The following is a 22,164-nucleotide window of genomic DNA, read 5'->3' as shown; positions in this document are numbered from 1 at the left end:
TCCAGAAGTGCCTTCACGGTTTCTTGATTTCTCTCACAAACTGTTTTTAGTTTGTCCTTTTGCTTTTTGTTTCCTCGCTGTTAAGTGCTGCTATACTGATGGTTTACATTACTCGGAACAAAAAATATTTGATCTTATTAAGCTCATGAATTATTCTAGCAAGACGTGGAGAGATGAAATATTAGCTTATTCTTTTGTACCTTACGATAAACACGATAGTTGCAGAATAATACAGCAGAAATGTAATTCTAAGAAACAGGAAATGCAGATTGTGTTGAGAAGATATTGCTCATAGTGCATGTAGATTCGACATACTTTTCTACGTATAATATCTGTGAACAGGCACTTTTTATGCAACCAGATTTCAGCAAGGAATAAGGACAAAACATAAAAAAGAGAAATATGTTTAGTTGTCAAGAGTTCAGCTTCCAGTTACAGAAACATGTAACTGGAAATCAACAGACAATTTGTTTTTAGGTGCCTGTCATTTTATTCTGCAAAGCAGTCATTTATAAATGTTGTTCGGCCAAATGATGAAATTCCAGTGGCGTGAAGTCAAAATATTCTGATGCAATCATGTGGGCTGCAAAAGCAAATAACCCATCAAGATTTGGGCCATGTGTTTTTTCTCTCCAGGATCAAACTTGTGGGAGACAGAATGATTCAGAGAACATTCAGAAACATCCCTAAGTATTGATGGGAAGAACTGCAGTGATTGCATGAATCATAAAATTACACCATTGTGTGTGGGCAATCACATGTGGCAAAGCATAAGCAGACTTTTTAACAAGGTAACATAACTTATGTTGATGAAGGTCAACTCTAAACACTGAACGGTAGGAAAACAACTGAGGTTAGGTTTCTTTGCTGACCCAGTCCTGAACCAAATATGAACCAATCTTGGTTTGGGTTAATTAAACACAAATGAGTTCAACGTGGGTTTGGCCAAGAATAATGGGTAAAGTTTTCAACTCTCAGAAACTGGATCTAGCCCACCAAAGAGTGGGCTGAAAAATATAATCTGTCAAATGTTTAAACTCAAATTTTGACAGTTTATTAAACAAATGTATGCATGTTGGGTCTGTGTTACAATAAATTGACTCCAGAGGGCGCTGTTGCTTGAGTATGCACACCTTAGCTTGCTTTCAAAGCGTCACTCGCATAAGTAGGTTGACATATTTTGATAGCTGTAATTCTGTAAAATACAAATATATTGTAATTTAAAATAAATTTGCAGTAATTAAATCAATCTATTTTCGGTGACCAGCTTGAGCTCTTAGACTACAGTTTATTTGAAAACATGCTTTTTGACTGTGTTAGGAAGCAGGAGTAGCAAAATGGGGAGAGAATACAAACATCATGGTTTAAGATCCCTCTTACTACAAAGAAAATGTGCTATCAACTTTTAACTGTGTAGCCTCAGTGATCAGTTTTTTTCATATTACATGAAAAATTTTGACAACATACTTTCAGTTTTGGTTTTACCACAAATTTTAGAATAATCCAGCTTGTTACAATGTAGCATAATACCCAGGGAAGAACCCAGACGTGCTCGGAGTTGTTTGCTACTTTTTTGCTAAGGAAGCAGTGCTTCCTTAGCAAAATGATGCATGATGATGCAACCCTGAACAGCAAATTGAACAATCTTCAATATGGTGTATGTCTTTTACCATACATAGTGAAAAACGCACACCACTCAGAATTTAGTGTGCGTCAGCGTTTAGCTTTGTAAACTGGAGCCTTATTTGTTTAATGTCAATACCTGGACACTTTTTTCCCCATAAACCTACTCTGCAAGAATAATTTCATATTAACTAGAGATTAGAGATGTTATAAATAAGTTATAAATGTTATAAAATAAAAAAGGGAACCGCCAGCAGATTCTGTTGTATGAATAATGTATAAGGATGTCTTTATTGTTTTTTTTTAAATCATGCTCTTCCCTAGATAAGTCAGTTTTGTCTGTTAAACTAAACCACAGGGATGGGAACTTGTGTTCTGACAAATCTCTGCCATCTAGTGGTTTCTATTTTATCCTCACAAGGACTTCAAACACATCAAGGTACTCAGTCAAAAAAACAACATAAAATTGACCTTTGTTGAGCATGTCAAGTCATTCAAAAGTAGCACAAAATAATTTTATTTTAATCATTACAAAAACAATGGCACAATGGTACAAGCAAAAGATCTCCGAAAAAACATTTGCTAACATTTGTTACAGTTGGCTTGAGCTCAGTTGGTAAAATAAGTGACAAACCATTCACATTTAACTATGACACCAAATCAGTCACCCATAATCAACAACATACAAATGGTAGAACACGTACACATTTGTTTTTATTATAAACAGTGTTAGAAAGGAAGAAATTGAACACCAAAGGATAATAGATTCATAAACCCGTATTTGTGCTTTAATGTTTTTAATTAAGAGAGACGGAAAACATTTTAAAGTATTTGCATTTTAAATGTACCTTATCCCAAGAAGAAGACCAAGTTTATAAAGTAATGCTAAAATTAATGCAGAAGAGAGAGGGTCATAAGTGTTCAAAGAACAACATGAACTGGCTCATCTGCAAAGATTTAATAAATATTTGCACTTGGACAATTCATAGGATCAAAAATAAAACAGTCATTGAGGTTTCACGTAGTCATTTGATTTGTTAAGAAATGGAAAAGAAAAACCTGAAGAAAAACAAAATCCATACTAAAAAGGCTGAAGTCAAGACCATGAAAATTGTTCAACAATCCAAGTAGAGATGTAATGGAGATCCAGTGATGGTAGAGAGATTGTTCTCTAATAACAACATGTTCTTACAAAGATAAACGTTTCAACAGCATTTTTATCCTTTTATTTTGTTGCTTTCCCATCTTAATTTACATTTTGGCTGTTTAAGAAATTGTACTTATAAGGCATCATCCAGATCTAAAACATATAAACACAGTTGTTACAATGCCAGGGTTGCCATTTCAAAATGATTTCCACCTTTAATTTGTAATAAATCCTGTATAATCTAACCGAGAACGCAAATCTTTAATGGCAAAAACAAATAAAGAGAACTTTGTCTGCAGTGAAACACGGTTGTTGTAGCATCAAGCTTTGTAATTTTTCCACTCAGCTTGGAGTTTCACAGTATCAAATCTCCAAAATCCTAAAATATTTGCTAGAAGGTTGACAATAAAAATATCATTGATGTAATTTTTTTTTCACAGTTTGAGTTCAAACTTATCCATAATTGAACATTAAGTACGTCAAGTTTTCTTTGTTTTTGCAAAGGCATGGTCTGATGAGAAGGCTTAGTTTATTATCACGTGTCGTTGTGTGCATTAGCAAAAACCCTAAACATCACCGATCAAAAAGCGGAAGGCTGCTGATGTTTGGCTTTTTCAAGCTGCCGATCTTCATTACATGGACATTCATTTGGCAAGACTTACATGGCGACTGGCACTTTATCCTGAAAAAAAAAAACAGAAAAAAAAAAGTTTAACACTTAATTGTATATTTTTGTTTGAAATAAAACATATCAGGTTATAAAATAAAGGAACAAAGACTGTAGAGGAAAATTTTGTATTGCAATTGCCATCATTATTATTATTATTGTGAATATTAGGCAGATCTAGAAAGTTTTTTAAATTGAAAAATCACTACTTGTTACAGTCAGATATTTAAATGCATGTACTGTAAATCTTGCAAGTGCATGATTTAGCAAATTATGAGATGTTATAGAGAGATTATGTTCACATTCCACCCATCTTTATGATTTTGTTTACTTCTGGTATACAAAAAGTAGTGTTTGTGGTTTTAAAAAAAAGTAAAAGCTACAGAAAGAAAAATATTTATAGTATGCATTAAATCTCGACAACTGGGGTGGAGTAATTTTCTTGCCATTTCCATTCAATGTCGTTATTCGAAGTGCAACAGCCAAACGAAGGCTTGAAGTGATAAATACTTGGTATGCAACTGAAAAGTATCTTAGACATGCACTTACCCAACCACCTTGTTGAGCAACCCATCTACTGACACGACTGTTGAGGAAGTTACTCATAGCGTTCCTCACTTTGTCTTTAAGAGCTGGAGAGTTCTTCTTCAAATAGAGCCCCAATGCCACTGATGCATGGATCAGCTGCAACTCCGGGGCTAGCGCAGCTTCCCGAGAGACGTAGGTTTCACACAGGGTCTCCACACTTTGCTCGAACACTGTAGCTACAGCCTGGGGGAAATACAGTTCAGGTTATTCTGTTTCCAAGACTAAAAAGAGAAATATTATGGTTTTATCATTTACAAATAAAATGGAGCAGCAAAAGCTGATAGGCACGAACCAAGAAAAATTTGCGAAGAGACATATTTGTTCCCACAAATAGTTTGGAGTAATTTTACACAGAAAATTCTATAAATAGTGGAATCTGCAAATAGGTGACCACACAATTCAAATAGGTGAATTGTGTGGTCAGAGTACCCCTAACAAATATCTCAACACTAAAGATGCACTGAGAATAATGTCTATTGACCATCATTGACTAATTTTGAACCTGAATTGTGACCGACAAGGTGAAAAGCATGAAAAACTCCTATGTTTTGACAATCAGTGAATGTGCCGCACTAAACATTTCTAGGTCATGCTGACACTGTCACTCTGAGTGAAAGTTGCTGCTGCAGGATTAATATTTAAAATGGGCTTTTCTTCCAGCATTAGTGAAGAATTTGAAAGTAAGTGAGAGGAAGTGACAACATGCAAGAAGCATTTTAAAAGGAAACTGTATTTTCTATGGCAAGTCCAGACATGTCTGCAGTTCATTCATTCATCAATGAAAAAGGAGAGCAAGACTTTAGCAGATACAGAAAGTTTTGTATTACAGCAAAGCTGCTCTGGTTTATCCTTTTATCTGCTGTAAATGAACATGGCTTTTGTTTAAACTTGTCCGTGCGATGTCTAGCTTTAACATGGACAAATACCAAGAAATGTGTGATGCTAAATCCAACTACAGACACTTTATGTTTTAGAAAGATAATTCACATCTCAGCACATTTGAACAGATGCAGCATTTAGAAATGTACATACGCAGGTTTGTTGCAGATGACCCCCCCTACTGTAAACTCAAATAGGCTCATAGTCATACATTGTGCTAACGTACCTCTTCTGTAACTGCTTCAGTTAGATCCTTAATTGCTTTAGTAAAACTCTGGTCTTTATTCAGAGCATCACCGATAGTTCTCAGCCTATCCGCAATTATCACTGGGTCAAAGTCGCCTGAAAAGATTAGAAACAAACAAACAAAAAAAACAAAAAAAACAGTTAACAAGCAGCTTAGACACGGTATGCATTAAATTTCAGTGAGAACAACCAATCGGGCATAACATTATGACCACAGACAGGTGAATTAGTGAATTAACTCTGTATCATGGCACTTGTTAGTGAGTGGGATGCATTAGGAAGCACATTAGCATTTTGTCCACAATATCAATTTGATAGAAGTAGAAAAAAATTGAACAAGAATAAAGGCAAAATAGTGTTAGCCAGACAATTGAATCAGAGCATCTCCAGCATGTAGCTTAATTTTTTGCTTTAGATGTTTGAGACAGACTGAGCCCAGTGCTAACTAGGAAATCTGAAACACTGAGGATTGCGTTTGGCCATAAAGGCGTCACATATTGCTCCGGACGTCAATATGTGACGTCAGAAGGACGTCAGAAGGAAATTTCAAACTCTGATTTTCATACACTTTTTATAATATAGTGGTATGATTTGGCCCCATTTAAAGAAAATGAAATTCAATTGATATTTGTACTGCACACCATCAAATTAAACAGTTATTTGAAAAACTAAAGTAGTCTCCATTTGACCTTTAACTTAATGCCACAAAATTAATGTTTAAGCGTTTTTTTCTGTTTTTGTAGAGACCCAAATGGAAGCACAAATACGAGCAAAAAGTAAATTATAGATAATAGGACATAGCAAAAGACCTCGTAAAATGGTAAGGAATATAATAGACATTTCCACATGGGGAAATTCAAGTTTATCAGCAGAAAACTGAGTGAATATGGAAGCACACAGATACACATACAAAAATATTTAAAATAATCTAGAAAGTAATGTAAAATACAAGTTCACAAAACTATACAGTTATGAATGAATAGAATACATTCATGTTATGCACATGATCATGACCTCATCCATGAAAGCTCAGGGTTGGGTTTTTTTTTGACGAGCACAATAGCGATTTAATGCGGTTTTGCCTCCCAAATCCCCAGATCTGGATCAAGACCATTCATATGTGAATATGTGGGGCGTGCCGGTCCCCACTGTGACGTCAGATGCTACATCACATTATTTGGGGTCCAACACTGGGAGCAGGTGATCGTAATGATGTCCGTGATCGGTGTAGGCTTTAGACTGACAAAACAATACAGAAACACGAAACGGCTGACATTTGAAATGAAACCATTTAGGATAAATGAAATAAAAAGAGAAATGAACAGTCAATGACATAGCAAATTTTGTTCCGGGGCAAAAAAAATGAAAGCAGGAGTGGTGACCGGTCACGAACACACAGAGGAAAACAAAAACACTTACCTGGGGCTTCTTTGCTGTCAGATTCCACATCTCCATACGACCGATCGCATTCATCTTCATCTGCCAGTAGATAATAAACTACCGATTCTGTCTGTGCCTTTATATTAGGAGCCATTATCTGCCGGCTGAAGGAAGTAAAGAAGGACCTTCACTGCGTGCGCAGGCGCAGTCTGACTAAGCAGGGCGGGGCTCTTCTTTAATGGAACCTCAGGATCCGTCAAGCTGTTGCAAGTCTGGGCGTCAACATGTAGCACCGGCCCATGAACCATTTTCACAATACAACTACGATCATGCCCCAACTCCGTCTGAATTTACCAAATAGAACACAATTAACATCTCACTATAGCGACAAAATGCGCCACTTCCATAACAAAAGGAATATCCAGAAAACAAAAACAAACAAAAAACAAACAAACAAAAAAACAACAACCGTTGATTGATTAAAAATATGCATATCTCGTACTCAGACGAAAAGCAAACGCTTCTAAACCAGATCAGCATTAGAAAGCAATAAGAGCTCAGTAGCTCTGTTCCCTCACTTGAAGTTGTGTGAAATGCTATAAAAGCTCATCTTATCTGTGCGTTCAGACTAATATTAGACGGAAACGCCTTTAACATGTCGCTTTAAACTCACATTATAGTACAGTATAGCAGTTCAGAATGATACACTGTTCAGTGGTTGAATATAAAACCATTTTTTGTTTTATGACAAATTGATGTCCCCTAACCATATGGAAACATAATTCTGTAACACTATGACATAAAAAAATATTTGACATATAAAGTCAGATTGTACATGAAATGTACAAAATAAAGTCAGAGTGTGTTATTTTTAAGAGCTACTTGGTATTTTCTTATGCTGCAAATGTGCCCTTATTGTATCATTGTATTTAATTGAAAAAGCTGAGGGAACAGAGCTTGATTTTGGTCAATGTTGGGTAACAAAATTATACAAGAATTTTTGGATGTAATGTTGATTTTAATCGAATAAGAGAAGTGGATTTTTTTTTAACATAGTTGTAAGTAAGTATTTAATGTAAATAAGTTGAGGCTTTTGAGGTAAAAGCTTTTAAAAAATATCCTTGTTAATTTGTCATTTGGAATTGGCCAGCAAAGTTTCTCCCACAGTACGTTGTGCCGCCACCAGCAGCAACTATAAACCACTTTTTTGTCACAGAAATTTGTTTCAAAACTTATAAGGTGAAAAAGTAGATACCAAAGCTCCATATGTTGTCAGTTAATCAAGAATGAGCCTACTTTCATAACAATACACCTCTTACTAGCTATTTTTTGGCATGTATATTTGTATACATAAAACTGCACTATCATGAGTGAGTTGTATGTTCATTTTCATGACCAGTCTGTTCAATTCTCTGGGACACTCACAAAAACAGATTTTGTTTGCTGTACTGAAAAAAAGTGAGCAAACTATTATTGATTTCATATTATTTGCTGAGGCAAAGAAATAACTAAAAAGCAGTCAAAGTAATTATATTTTGACACAAGTAGTTTCAAGTTTAAAAAAGTGCCTTCAGAAAGCTTTGGGGTTAAAACATACAAAAAAAAAAGAAAAAAAGCTTTGGGTGTCATTTAAGTAATTGCAGTCTGCTCAAATTTATTAAGTTAATTTAAGTTACTAAAATTGTACAAGCTAATGTTACTGTTTAATAAAATCTAAAACTATGAGTTTTAGCCTATGATGCTACAATAAATTTGTGTATCTTTGGTGAAAAGTGAGGGTTTTTCACACGAGTGGATTTTTATTTTACTTTCATAACAATTCATGGCAAATCTTTTGAATATTTTATGGACTTCCATGGAGAGGTAAAGCAATCCAGTTGTTACCGGCCAGTGTCAGACGTGGTTCAACAAACTCAGTTGAGGATTAACAGAACATCATTGGTTCAACCCCACTGCAGTTTCCCTTTACCCAGTATGGACTTTGTCACTTGTGAAATGTGATGCAACATTTCCGTAATTCACTAAATAAAACGAAGGCACTATTTTCTTCTTTTTAATGCCCACTTGTAAAAATAGTACATGTTTACTATTTTATCTATAGATTACGCAACAGGGCATTAGAATTACATCTGATTGATTTTATATTATTCTAGCGTTATTTTTTTCTTTACTTTAAACTTCTACCCACTTTATATTTTAGGTTGGTGATGTGGTAAGGTACATGAGGTAGGCCTGGACATCCGTTTTAGTTAGTGTTAAATACAATTGTATAACTGCACAAAGAACACACAACACATTCAAAATGCTATGCTGTTTATGACCAGAAGATGGCGACTTCTACCTTACTGACTAGATCTGCTTGGAAACGCCCCACCCTGCTGCAAACACAAATCCGCTGTGACTGGCGATGAAATACAGTTTTTAATATAAATACTAACCTGTTTTTTTCCGATTTGTCCTCTTTATTCACAATGCAACAGCATGTTTATGTTTGCACAGCTTGTTCAAGAGATTTTACTGTTTGAACAAAAGGGTTTTTCTGCATTGAAAGAAATTAGGCTCACTTGTATAGTTGCCTAGCAAATGTATAAATAAACCATGAACACATTGTGTCATGCTACAGAATACAGACATTAAATTGATTTAGCAAGATTTTATGTGAAAAATCAATAAAGAAGAAATTGGTTTTGAAACGTGCTACAATTAAATCTCTAAAAAGTGTGCTGCTCATTTATGGTCAGTCATCTTACTCTGGCAGTCCATAAAAATCCAAATAAACTTAACAAGTTCGGAATTCAGATAATTTGTAAATTACTGCCCCCTTGGCTGTAATTTAAGCTTTGTGTAAAAAATATTTATTCTGTGATGGATCTATCACAGGTTTTTCTAAGAACATCAGTGGATAAATAGCATCCTAGAGACAACGTGACACAGGAGACGGGTCAGGGATCATTGTAGAGAGCTCAGTTTAATCATACCACTTGAAAAAAGAAAGAGTTCGTCACAACTGTATGCCATGTTGCGGTTTTGCAAAGGACTTAAGTGCAAAGATTGTGGCAGAACAAAGTCCCTCTAATAATAGCAAATAAAAAGAGGAAAACTTACAAGAAAATTGCAGGTCAATGAGTTCAGGCAGAATAACTGAAGAATCCAGCAATGAATAATGAAAATGACAGCCCTGCCTGTCATTTTCAGGCAGGGCTGAAAATGACAGAGGAACCAGATGAGCTTATCAGAGTTGATGAGGAGCAACTATAGCAGAAAACAAGAAGGGAAACTGAGGGAGACAGACTAGTTAACACAAAGGACTTGACTGAAGACTGAGAGAAACTACAAACCAAGGGGGGAAACAATAAACACCGAGGTGAATATTTTAGATGTCATATCTTTGACATCTAAAATGACGAACAAAGAGCATGTTAATCAAAAAATATCTTAACGAAACACAAATATTATTATTGTTATTACTGTTATTCTCTGCCCTAAACTTAGAAGAAGTTTATCTGGACAGGAATTTGGAAACATGTAAACAAAAAAAAGGCTACAAAGGCTACGAAAGACTTGAGACTGGAGCAGAGGTTTTGAACAGCTGGGATCAAAGTGCTCATGTGTTATTATGTATTCTTGTGGCAAGATTTGAGACAAATGATTTTTATGCTCCCCATGCTTGTTTTTTTGTGCCACTCTTAATTCATCCCAGACATTTTCGTCTCCCTTCTAACATGTTGAATGTTGTGTTAATCTTCTGTTACCTGTGACAGGATTTAACTACAATGATAAACACTAAAAGGTCCACTGAGAATCCTTGTAATTACACTAAATTTACTGACTAATTAAATTAATGTGTCATAAAGGACAAAACCATAATACTTGCTATAGCCAGTGAATGTCTGATTAAAAGACTATATTTCCCTCATGTATTACTGATCCTACAGAAATTTATGTTGTGGTCTGGAATCATTTGATCTTTCAAAACACAACACCTGTGTGTGTAAAGCACTTGATTTAATCACTAAGGATTAACTAACGACAACTGCAGCTGCATCGTCTTTAATTTGCAGTTGATAACAAAATGGCAAAGTGTTGGTCATTATGTGTGCTGATTTAATAGGTCCACAAATAGATGCTCAGCCCCCAAAAAGAAAGGTTCAACAGGTTACAATTACAACAACAAATGAATGGCTGTAAAGAATAAATACTGTTAGCTTATAAAGAGCGTATAAAAGAAAGGATAAACTGGTCTACACTAACAAAAAGGGCAGACAGATCCTCTACTTGCATATAGATAAAACCAGGTATAGTAAAAGTTGGTCTTTCTGGTCTTTCAGAAAGACCCGGCCTGATTTGGATTTGAATTTAGTAATGCTAAGAAAAACATAGCCCAGGTTCCAGTAAAAAACATATTTGGATTTTCATAGTTGAAGCTTAGCATATGAAGAAATATTGAAGCAACATTTTAAAGAGGGGTATTGTGTAAAATCGACTTTTTTGAACTTGATATCATGTTGTAGTTTTATTCCCTCATCAGAAACATACCTGAAATATTACTTTGATTCTTTTTACATACTTGAAGAATCCCTCAACATCCCATGGCAGCCATTTTGGGGTGCCTAAACGCTTGCTCTCACAAACCCCTTCACCTATTTTCATAAAGCTCCTCTTTGCAGCTGCAGTCTCCAGCTAAGCTTCCACCTCTCAGAGCACCTCCACCCCTGGTCTGCCAAGCTTATCATGAAAACTACCATTCTAGGTCCAATTCTCTAAAGGACAATGAGGATGATGCACTGAAGGCGGAGTGTAGGAAAGAGTACAAAGAGTACTAAAGAGACAAAGGCCCAATGTCAAATTTCTTTTAAGTCATGCTTGACTTAAAAGACATGCTTCAGGTGGGCGTAGTGCACATCTGTGCGATCAGCCACCCCATCTGAAGAGTTCAGTGCCAAGTCATATATCAGAGATTTTTGGCATTTTTAGAACAACTGAAGGTAAACTGCGCTATAAAATGGAAATATATGCCTTGTAAATCCAAAATACCATCTCTCTAATGTGGTATTTTCAGCATTCAAAATGTCTACCAGGGCCAGGGAGTTGAAGCTTGACCAAAGATGGTCTTCCAAATGGACAATGACACACATCACACAACCAAATTACAAAGTTACTTAGAGAAATCAAACTTAAGGTTGTCTACATGCTTTCTAAATGCTTCTAGAAAATATATGGCTAGAGCTGGAAATGTGAGTGTGATAAAATCAGTCTACAAACACGATCTTGTTAAGTCCAGAGGAATGGGACAAGAGAAGCTTGTGTCAGAAAACCCAAAATATTTGATCCAGTCCGTTCAGTTTAAAATGCATTTCTGTCAAATACTCAACAAATGAGTGCAAACTTCTGAATTTGAAATGAAAAACAAAACAAGACCAAATCTCTCAAAGAAGTTTTAATAATCCCAAATGACCAAGAAGAAAAAAAACAAAGACAAAGTTTTATCTTATTGAATAAAAAATGGTTGCATGTCTTTTTCTACAGTGTATCAGGTTTCAGCAGCATCTTAGTAAATCCAAACAAAACATCTTCAGTTTGTGGCTGAAATGTGACAAAATGTAAAAATTTTAAACTTGTACAAATACCTTTTCAAACTACTATGTTGCACCACAAATTATTGTTTTTTCCATGTTTTAATCAAGATGAATATTAAGGTTTCATCCCCATGTATATTTATGAGCTGTGGTGATTTCCCAACAGGTTGTTGCCTGTGCTTTGTGAAATTTTGCATTTCTTCACCGAGAACAAAGGCTGCAGGAGGAGGAGGAGGATTTTGAATGTGCACACAGCAGCATATTTTATAATTATAACAGCAACCTTCAGAGACGCACTGATGGATTTCCATTTTTATCTTAGGTTTGTTGCCAATATTTTCCTGGAGTCATTTTTCCGCAAACAAGCAACTAAGTTTTGTACGAGCGCAATCAGTTCCTCGTTCCTCGCTACTCTTGAGCTAATGAGATGACCCTAGGAATGTATGAACAGTATTGTTCCTTTTTGATAAAAACGCATAACTTCAAACTCGGCATTGAACTGAAGTCATATGAGTTACTCAGTGAAGGAAACCTAGAACTTTTTGGCTTCTAGGTTTCAGCTGAATATAAACAGAAACTGTGTCCTCTCTGCCACCTCCCATGTATTATCTTTTTTATGATTTGTTTGCCTGCCGAACTTGGAGCATGATTTAAGGGGAGGTGGTGTGAGAAAATAAAATCCTTTGCCCTTTTTGTTTAAGAGTAAGTGCCCTTTTCAAATGGCATATCAGAACTATTGACCTTTTATGTTGGTGAAATTTGTCTTTATTTTTTTTTTAAATGCATTTTTTTTCCTTTACATTTCCTCTACTTGTTATGCTTTTTCAATTTGTTATACGTTATTTAAATTATTGGCAATCCTTGAGGAAAATTAAAGGGGTTTGAATATCTCTGCAAAAGCAGTGACTCATTCTATTATATCTTTTAAAATTAAATTAAAAGATTTAATCTTTCTTTAAATCAAGTTCCTAGCAACTATCTGATTAATTCTCAGGCTGATTAAAGTGACCCAGTGTTTTTCACAACAACGCAGTGATTGCTTTAGTGCAAAGATATTATCTTGGGTGACTAAAACTCTCTTTCCAAATGTGGAAAGCTACAAGAGATTAGTGCAAAAGCGAAAAGCAGCACCGGCTCATCGTTGTAGCAGAAAATTAGAAAACTAAGTTTCAAAATGAAATGAGCTCCGAGAGTGTCAGAAGAATTACATGGAAATTATGAGCATATTCTCCTGTAATGCACTTAGAGAGAAACCTGCGACAACTAAGATGTTGTTTGTGATGGGGAAAGTAATGGGAGAACAAAACTATTTTGGTAATAACACAACCAGTTTTTTTTTTCCCCTGCATTTAGTGCAACAGCCAGGAGCCTGCCAGCCAAACTGAAAACATTTGGGTATGAAGAATAACACTGTGAGATTCTTTAGTGCACTCATTAAATATGCAATTTGTAAGAAAAATGGAACAAATCAAAATGCACAAAGAAATCAATTGAAACCACAGGCATTAGTGTTACCAGGTTATAACTCTAAATGGATTCTTTCTGCTTGACAGAATCTGCTGTATGGAAGTGCTGTAGTCCTTACTATGCAACCCAGTTGTCATCAATTGTTTTGAGACTGGCAAAATTGATATATAGCATAAAATCCTATAGGAAATATAAATCTATGCTGATTTTAAAACTGATAATGGTTAGATTATAGCATATGACTGCCACATAGTGCTCTGTGAAATTCCACTGATTTACCTTTTATCAAGTAAAACATTTCTTATTCTGCTTTCGGTTGTGTTTACTTCCCCCTTTCCCTTGTCACACCTGCATAAATTGAGTTGTTTTATTGTTCACTTTACAGTTTTATTCAGACATCTACTGGCAGTCACTTTGGGTTTGAATGTCACAATAATTTTGAATGAGAAGTTTTGGAAGCTAAGTTCTTCAGTGCGGAAGAACACACAATGATTTCAATGATTAAAATAATAACTGGGTTCATCAGTATGAATTCAACGTATATGTTTTCTCCAGTTTTCACAGTGTTATCTAGGAAGGCTTTGAAATGTTCATACATCCCAATAGTATTTGGTCAGCCACTCCCTTTGCAATGTGTGCCTTTTGCAAATTTCACCTCCACCACATGCTCTTTTACTTCAGCCAAAAAGCTCCTGGTATAAATCTATCTGGATATGGGACGTAACAATTATAGAAGAAATGATACTTCTTTTACATTTACTGATTTCCTGTCACAGACACATTTTGGGGGCGTAGTGCACAAGAATCGAATAACGTTGAGGTCAAGTGAATTCAAGAACATCACAGGGTTTTCAAAGAAGGCCTTAGCTGATCCCGTTAATACATAAACATGAACTTCAGGACTTTGCTTAATGTCTAAAATAGACTGAAATAAACTAATAAACATTTATCAAGCTTCATATCGAGCTCTACAATAAGATGGATTCGGAGTCTTCTGTCTCAGATCTGGCCTGACATTGATTTTGAATTAGGAAAGCAAGGAGCCAATCAGAAGTTATTGTGAGCAGTCACAAGGCAAACCTTGTTTACTTCGGGGTTTTCTGCTTATTGTCCAAATATCTGTGGTCGTAAAATGGACATCAACATAAATTCTAGCCAGTGGTTTGATCAGCAAACCCCATTTAGATGTACGGTTATCGTTAAGCTGTTGTCAAACACAATCTCTCTCAGCTGGTAAATAATTTACTTGCTCCAGATTTTTATTCATGCTTGTATGAATCACTGGGTAGAAAACAAACCTAGAAGCACAAGTGAAATTTGCTCATAAGGGAGAGAAAAAAAATGTTTACTTCAGCTGCACATCTGTGCGATCAGCCACCCCATCTGAAGAGTTCAGTGCCAAGTCATATATCAGAGATTTTTGGCGATGAGCAGATAACTTGCCTCTCTGCTCCTGAGATCACAGACTCATCTGTGTGAGAATGCAAAGACAACAGCAGCAACAGACAATGCAGAACGGCCTCTGACTGATCATGGAAAGAATGTCAACAGATGCCCACCATGGGAAGAAACAAGAGAAGGGCCAAAAGTCATTCCCAAGAATTTTGACAGAGGCACAAAGTTTTACAGATTTGACATTTTTCCAGATTTTCTTTTTCTTAAAGTCTTATTCAAAATCCAAAAATCCACACAACAAACACCAGTTTGTTAAAGTTAGACTTCTTGTTCATACATAAGCTTCAATAAGGTTTCTCTACTGATCCCATTCTTTAGTATAAGGATTGTGAGTATGGGTGTGAAGCAACCCAACACATGGACTGCATCAGAATACTTTTCTGTTCACACAAAGACTCGGGTTTATTCTCAGCACATACAGAAAACAGCATTACAGAGCTGCAGAGTGGAGCAGCTGCTGCCCCACGGCGGCAACAACGTCCTGAGTTTTGAATCATGTCCTCTCTGCTCCTTGCCACTGTCCAACATTATTACTGTTGGGTTAATTAGTCTTCCTAAAATACTGCTGGGTATAGTATGAATATATTGTCTGTGCTGTGATGGACTGGTGACTTTTTTCAGTGCAATGTAAGTTTATTTACATGGCACGTTTTGGCAACAAGACAATGCAAAGTGTAAAGTGATCCCCCTCTCAGAACATAGTGGTTTGAGATAGACAGTGATAGACCACTAAAAAGTATGAGGCGGAAAAAATAATAAGACATTAAAAAGAATAAGACAATAATTTGCAATAAATAAATAAAAATATGGTTTGCATCTATATTCAGCCTGCGTCACTAAATACTAACTTTGAGGGTCTCTCTCTTTCACTGGCAGCTTTATTAAACTGATTCGCCGCCATAGAGTCAGTCTCTGGCGGTGGGATCAGGGTGATGAGCCACACATTGTAGGCCAAGAGGTTCCATGTTGCTCCTGCGTAACGACCTGCAGCATCACTAAGTAAGTTTTATATTCCTGTTATGTCTGGTTCACATGACAAGGTAATTATACTCATTTTTAACCCAATCTTCTCCTTCCAACAGTCTTATTAATCTGTATTAAAACATCGATGTTTTGCTAAGTTTATCATCAAACATCATCATAGTATTTTCCACATAAAATGGGCTAGTATTCCTACCCCATACATATCTGTTCAGTGTAATTCCTGCTGTTTTAAAGGTGAATATTGGCACATAATTCTGACACCTCCACAGTAATTTCACATTTCTTGGCTTTCTTGTGAGACGCAGATCAGATGTACAATAAAATCCATCTTGTGACGATATTCTACCTTCTCACACTTTAAAGTTATTTGAGCTGCAGATCATCTCATTTATTACATTAATCTCGCTTAATTATTTTACTTTAGTTATGACAACTTACATCTTTGCGTTCAGTTAAATTAAAAGTTGCAAATCTTTAACCTGAAAAAGCCTTTTACTTGGACTTATCTAAAACTACTGAGTTCAATGCCAGTTCCTACGCCTGACCAAATTATTATATTATAATCATAGAGACTCGATTCATTGGGTTTATCCAATTTAGAGTGCCCTCTCAAAAGGGCACACTTTTGAGAATTAAGTGAGACTAATGTAAATAAGTCTATAACATGAACTGCAATACTATTTGAGAGTGCACTCTCAAAAAAGTGCTTTCTCAAAAAGTGTACACTTTTGAGAGTGACTAGAGCATCTCCAGCTCTTCTAATTCAAGTGGTCAATGTTTGATTCTGCACTTGAACCATCAAAAATGTACTGAAGTCTGCACTAAACAACGGAAAGTACCCTACTGGAAAGATGAGCAACTTATCCAAGATGCGGTCTGCATGACTGATTGTACATCAGTAACTTAGACGTCTTTTGGGAAATTTTGGCTTGAGGCACTTTGCACTCATCACTGTAGAAACAGTGGCTGGAGAGTGTGAAACTATATCTTTCTGAGGAAAGAAACTTGGGAGTACCATAAAATCAGTGATATACTGGAGACGAGTAAGCATTGCCTTGTCCATTTCTCAAATGACCTGCAGCTCTGGATGAAAACATGATCACTGTTTCTGAATCCTCCTTTGTGCTAATCAGCTTCTGGCTGTCATCCTTACCTTCTGTTTGCAGAGGCTCTCGTCTCTATCCTGGCAGGAAATTGGTCTCCTAACATGACAGACTCCTTGAAACAGACTGGTGTGAGACCACTGTTGGTCTTGACTCTTGTTTTAATTAGACAGCTCTGCAGCATGCTGAATGTCAAGCTGAAATCACATTTATTTATTACAAATGCTGGGCATGTAAATCAGCGGAATATTTATACATGGCATGAGCAACATTTTGGTGTGACAGTTACTTGTAATTACTATTCTTGCTTGTTTGTAAAAACTTTTTTAAAATGGAAAAAAAAAACCCAAAACATCAATGTTTGTGAGCTCTTCACAAGGACATTGTGGCAGGTGTGACCAAAAGGATCTCGGATAATAAAGACATTTACATCTCTGTACAGCATAACTTTAAAGAAAAAAATAATAATCAAACCTTTACTTGAATGCTTATTAGCGTCAGCCTGTGTAATTTATCCACACGCTGGAATGATAAGCTGTCAAATCTTTTGAAAAGAAAAAAAAAATTAAATCCAGAAGTTTTCCATTCTTTCTCCACCTTGTTATTTTCTCTTGACCTAGAAGCTAAAAATATTCCCGTGAATCTCTCTACACTCGGGTATATCAATTTCCGAAAGTAAATGACTCCCGAAAAGTGGCCAGCAAAGCCCGGGTAGGTGCCAGACCTTTCAGAAAAGAGAAGACTGGGTGCATGAAGGAGATTTCTTTTTAGAAAATAAAATGAGCAAACTGTCTATGATCATCATATTTGTCAATGCAGAAACCAAGTTATTATTTTTTAGCTGCAATGCTACTCAGGATCTCATGAGCAGCAATGGTGAACATATTGTTTCACATTTGTTTAAAAGTTTGATTTATGACAGCTGTCACTGCTGCCACCCCCACAGCAGGTTGTCACATGCATACACAGCACAAACTGAATAATTTAAGGAAGACAAACTTGCATGTTTAAACAGATGATATTTATAAGTTTCCATAAACATTTAGAGAAAAGCAAGTCATTCAGCATTCATAAATTAAATACAGTCTGAGAAGCTAATTATGTAATCTCTAAAAAAAATGTGAAGAAATGTTTACACTAATGAACAAAAAATAGAAAATCTAGCAAAGTAATTTATTGAAAAATGTTACATTTATATGTAATATTTTTAATTTTAATAAAAAAGGAAAGAAGCCTTGCTAATTTTAGCAGGTAAACGTTATTTACTTATAATCTTTGCTGTTGCAAACAGTAAAAAAAAGTGTAAATTGAAAGAGAATATAGTCTCACTCTAGAGTTAGAACACATAAAAACTTTAAAAGCATGAAAACCTGGCACCAGCCCTCCTCTCCACATGAAACATCCTTCTCAATAATATTTCAACTGGCTGGCAGATGCTAATCTGACCTCTTCCTCAATCTGTTCCTGTGTCCCGCATCTCATCCTGCAAAGATGAATTCCCCTAACCACCAATTCTGCCTCCTTCTCCGGCCTGAACGTGCTGTGCAGTCAAACTTGCGATGCCATCAACAAGCACGTTGCTTATTTTGGCGCATTTTGCAAGCTTCTTAGCCTTTTTTTCATGCAGCTTTTCTGCACCACCGCATGTGCATTTGTGCTTCATCATCCATTGCCTTCTTTCAAACTCCAGTAATCTCAAATGACAAAATCTGGTAACTTTGTTCAAAGAGGAGGGGAGGAACGGGAAGCGCCGAGGGGTTTCATCAGATTGGCCCACAGCCCTTCAAGAAAATGAACTAATGAGCTTTGGCAACATTTTTACTGCCTCTCAAGCTTATTGTTTTCTATTAATATTTGCCATAACATGTCATATAAGCCTGAAGGAAACTGAAAAGGAAAAGCTGAAAACATATATATGCCCTGATTATAGAAAATGTAAGGTACTGCAATATTAAGGAGAAAAATATAGTGATAAAATAAATTGTGCAAAGAATTATGAGGATTTTTTTTTTTAGATCAACTTTTTTCAGTGAAGTTATGAAAAGGACAGAGACAAACAATGCAATTAGACTGAAACAAATAAGTCTGCAGCAGTTTTCACAGAATGTAGCATTTTTATGACACCCAACTCACAGAGGCTTAATTAGTTGTCGCACACCCTGCCGTTCTCTCAAACAGGTAACACACTGCGAGGCTTAATTTTCTCTGCTGATTCGAAGCCATAAAACTGCGGTGCTGACAAGCGACATCAAACAAACTCTTCACCAGCTTTTATAAAAGTAGTCAGGTTTTAATAATTTTTGATTTAAGGCAATCCAATACAAAGCATTTCACAACCCACCATATTGACACTAATCATGTACAATAAAAACCCTTGAAACGTGAAGCCGAGTCATGCAGAACAGAGAACTCAATATACCTAAATAAGAAAGATATAAACAGTGGAATCAGACCAAAAGTAATGACAAACAAGTAACAAAAGGTGTTAACTGTAACATGCAAACTAGCTACAGCTCTTTTATTTTGTTCTTTATAAACACTGATGAGACAGGAGATTTTCAGGAGTCAGGCACAAGAGAGAACAAATACCTCGCAGTCCATCTTCACCGCCGCATTTGGTGCAGAAACACTTGTATTCTGGATGGACTGTGTATTTTTTTTCTCCAACAGATGAAGGCATACAAAAGAAGAATGTCATGCATTTGATAAAGATAATAACTATCAGGGCTCGAAAAGATAAAAGGATCAATGGCTTCTCATGTTCTAAAAAAATTGAACAAATATTTGTAGTACAGCAATATTTCCCAAAAAATATATAAAAACATTTACAGTTAGCATTCATTTGAGAGATTAGACGTTAATGGCTGGAGGAGATTCATGTCTGTAAAAAGTGTTTCAGTCAGACAGCATTTTAAAAGTGTGCTTTTTTGTGTGTGTTGACTGTTTGAGCCCAAGACAGTCCTTTTGCGAAGATGATTTAGATCCTAACCCTAAGAAAACGGCAAAATAACAGAAAATATATTCATTAAAAACTCAACTAGCGCAGGAACTTTTAGAGGAACTCACACTTTCCTATTAGCGATCAGAGTCTTATTCACGGTCGTGTCAAACTACTTTTGTTGCTTTAGAAAATGTGTGTGTAAGATGTTAAAAGATTTGAAGGCAAACTTTAGTTCCAGTAGGATTTATACTTAATTGACTCGACGGGCAAACCAGCTGTTGCTCTACTCCTCTGAACCTTACCCATCCATCTTAGCTGCGTATCGGGACAAGACTAAATAGGATGGAGTGACTACTGTTCAAATGATTAAGGCCTTAATAGTTTGCTACATTAAACAGTTCAGCCCGAGGCTTTTGAATTGAAATATATTCTGTTCCTTCAGTACTTTGATGTGTTTCAAAGAAAGGGGTAACCTTTTTGTTTAATGGTCCGTCAATCAGAGCCATCCGAGCTTTGACACAAACTACAAAAAGTGCTGTCATTTAATATTCATTCTTTCACTGCAACACAAAATAATTGGAAGTGCAGAATGATTGCTGTATAATAGCGAGACAAAGAACAAAAACAATGGGATTAAGCACAAAACATAATACGGCCCCAAATTAAACATTTTCCAATTATCTTGTTTTTGCTTCTTTTTTTTTTTTTTGGAGAACAAATTTGCAAAAAATAAAATGTAATTAATTTACCATAGCCATAGTTACTGATGCCAAGTTTTGTCCTCTAGATTATTCCAACCTGCAGTAAAAACAGATGTAGAAATCTGATGAAAAGCTTTTGCTGAAATATCTCAGCATGGCATTGACCTACATTACTGCCTCTGAAGTCTGCATGCTGAGGAGGTTAAAAATGGAGCGTCTTGCTCTGCTGCATGTTTTCACCATCTCAATGGTTTAAAATCTTCTGCAAAATCCTCATTATAAGTTTTTTTTTTTTATGGTACCTAATAAGATGCAAACTGAAATAAAAAAAACCCATAAAAAGTGAAATAATGTTTACCCATTACTGTTATTAAATGTAATTTTCTTCTGATATTGCTTTTAAGATAATGTTTTTTTTAAGTAGTCTTAACTTTTCTTTGAATAAAATAAGATTTTCTGCTCCTCTTAAGTTCAAAGTCAAATGTTAAAGGTCTATTACCAGATAGTGTAATGCTCAATGTAATGATATGTGCATACATTTTTTTTTTCTGATGGAATGACTTTTTTTTTTTAAATCTGCACCAAAAGGCTTTTACTGAATTAATGTCTATGTGAAAAAAAATAATTAGAAACTGATTTTTTTCTGAAATTAACTTTTTCGTTAACTTGTTCACTCACTGAGGATCTAATTTATTTGGTTACAGATAAGTTAGAATGAATGAATGAATGAATGAATGAATGAATGAATGAATGAATGAATGAATGAATGAAATCCAGTTAATGACAGATTGTTATTTTTGTATAGTGTTTTTATTGATAGGTGTAGCACTATTTTAGGTCCCTGCTCACAGGAAATATCAAAGATTGTCAAAGTTTTCTGTATGAGGCATCCCTTTATAAAAAAAAAACAACTATTATACTTATTCCCATTGATATGATTTTGTAAACGTTTTTAGTGAGTTCATTTGCATAGAAAATAAATAATGGCTTTCACTCTAAAGAGTTTGAGTACAAATGATACGTTTTTGAGCTATAATGTGATCCCCCCCCTCCACTCATCACAAGTCATCGCTTGGGAAGATTTTCACTTTGTGTTTTCCTGTAATGAGCAACTTCAAAGCAATCCAGCACCACAATGTCATCCAGTATCTTACTTTGAAACTACACCTCGGTATGTTTTAGCTAATTCAAACTCTCACACACTATACTCAAGCTTATTTTAGAGAGCTGCTCTGGGCTATTGAATGTAATCCTACTCACACATATTAAAGGATTGATGGCAGAAAGGAGAACGTCTCACGACAGTAACTTTCATTTTGACTTCTTTATGGGAACTGTTTGACGTTTTCATCCAGAAGATTGGTCAGTGTAGTTTTAATATGTAGAGTTTAAAGTTTATTTGGCTCT

General features: G+C 35.6%; 1 protein-coding gene across 1 annotated transcript; it reads right to left on the bottom strand.

Moving 5' to 3' along the window:
- Positions 1 to 2,119: 2,119 nt before the first annotated feature.
- Positions 2,120 to 6,752, bottom strand: LOC103464902 (uncharacterized). Its single transcript, XM_008409297.2, has 4 exons — positions 6,570 to 6,752; positions 5,131 to 5,246; positions 3,987 to 4,208; positions 2,120 to 3,452 (listed from the first exon to the last, which is right to left on the bottom strand). The coding sequence occupies exons 1-4, from the start codon at positions 6,682 to 6,684 to the stop codon at positions 3,429 to 3,431; spliced, it is 477 nt and encodes a 158-aa protein (XP_008407519.1). The 5' UTR covers positions 6,685 to 6,752; the 3' UTR covers positions 2,120 to 3,428.
- Between the last annotated feature and the right edge of the window lie 15,412 nt (positions 6,753 to 22,164).

This window comes from Poecilia reticulata, linkage group LG5 (assembly GCF_000633615.1).
Source record: "Poecilia reticulata strain Guanapo linkage group LG5, Guppy_female_1.0+MT, whole genome shotgun sequence".
Lineage (NCBI taxonomy): Eukaryota > Metazoa > Chordata > Actinopteri > Cyprinodontiformes > Poeciliidae > Poecilia > Poecilia reticulata.
Note: the sequence above shows the minus strand (reverse complement) of the source record. Positions and strands in the feature narration are given on the sequence as shown.

Coding starts and splice junctions, on each gene's coding strand:
- LOC103464902 (XM_008409297.2), bottom strand. CDS start 6,684: ATGGCTCCTAATATAAAGGCACAGACAGAATCGGTAGTTTATTATCTA. Junction 5,247..6,569: donor TGACAGCAAAGAAGCCCCAG/GTAAGTGTTTTT, acceptor TAATCTTTTCAG/GCGACTTTGACCCAGTGATA. Junction 3,453..3,986: donor TTGCTCAACAAGGTGGTTGG/GTAAGTGCATGT, acceptor TTTTTTTTTCAG/GATAAAGTGCCAGTCGCCAT.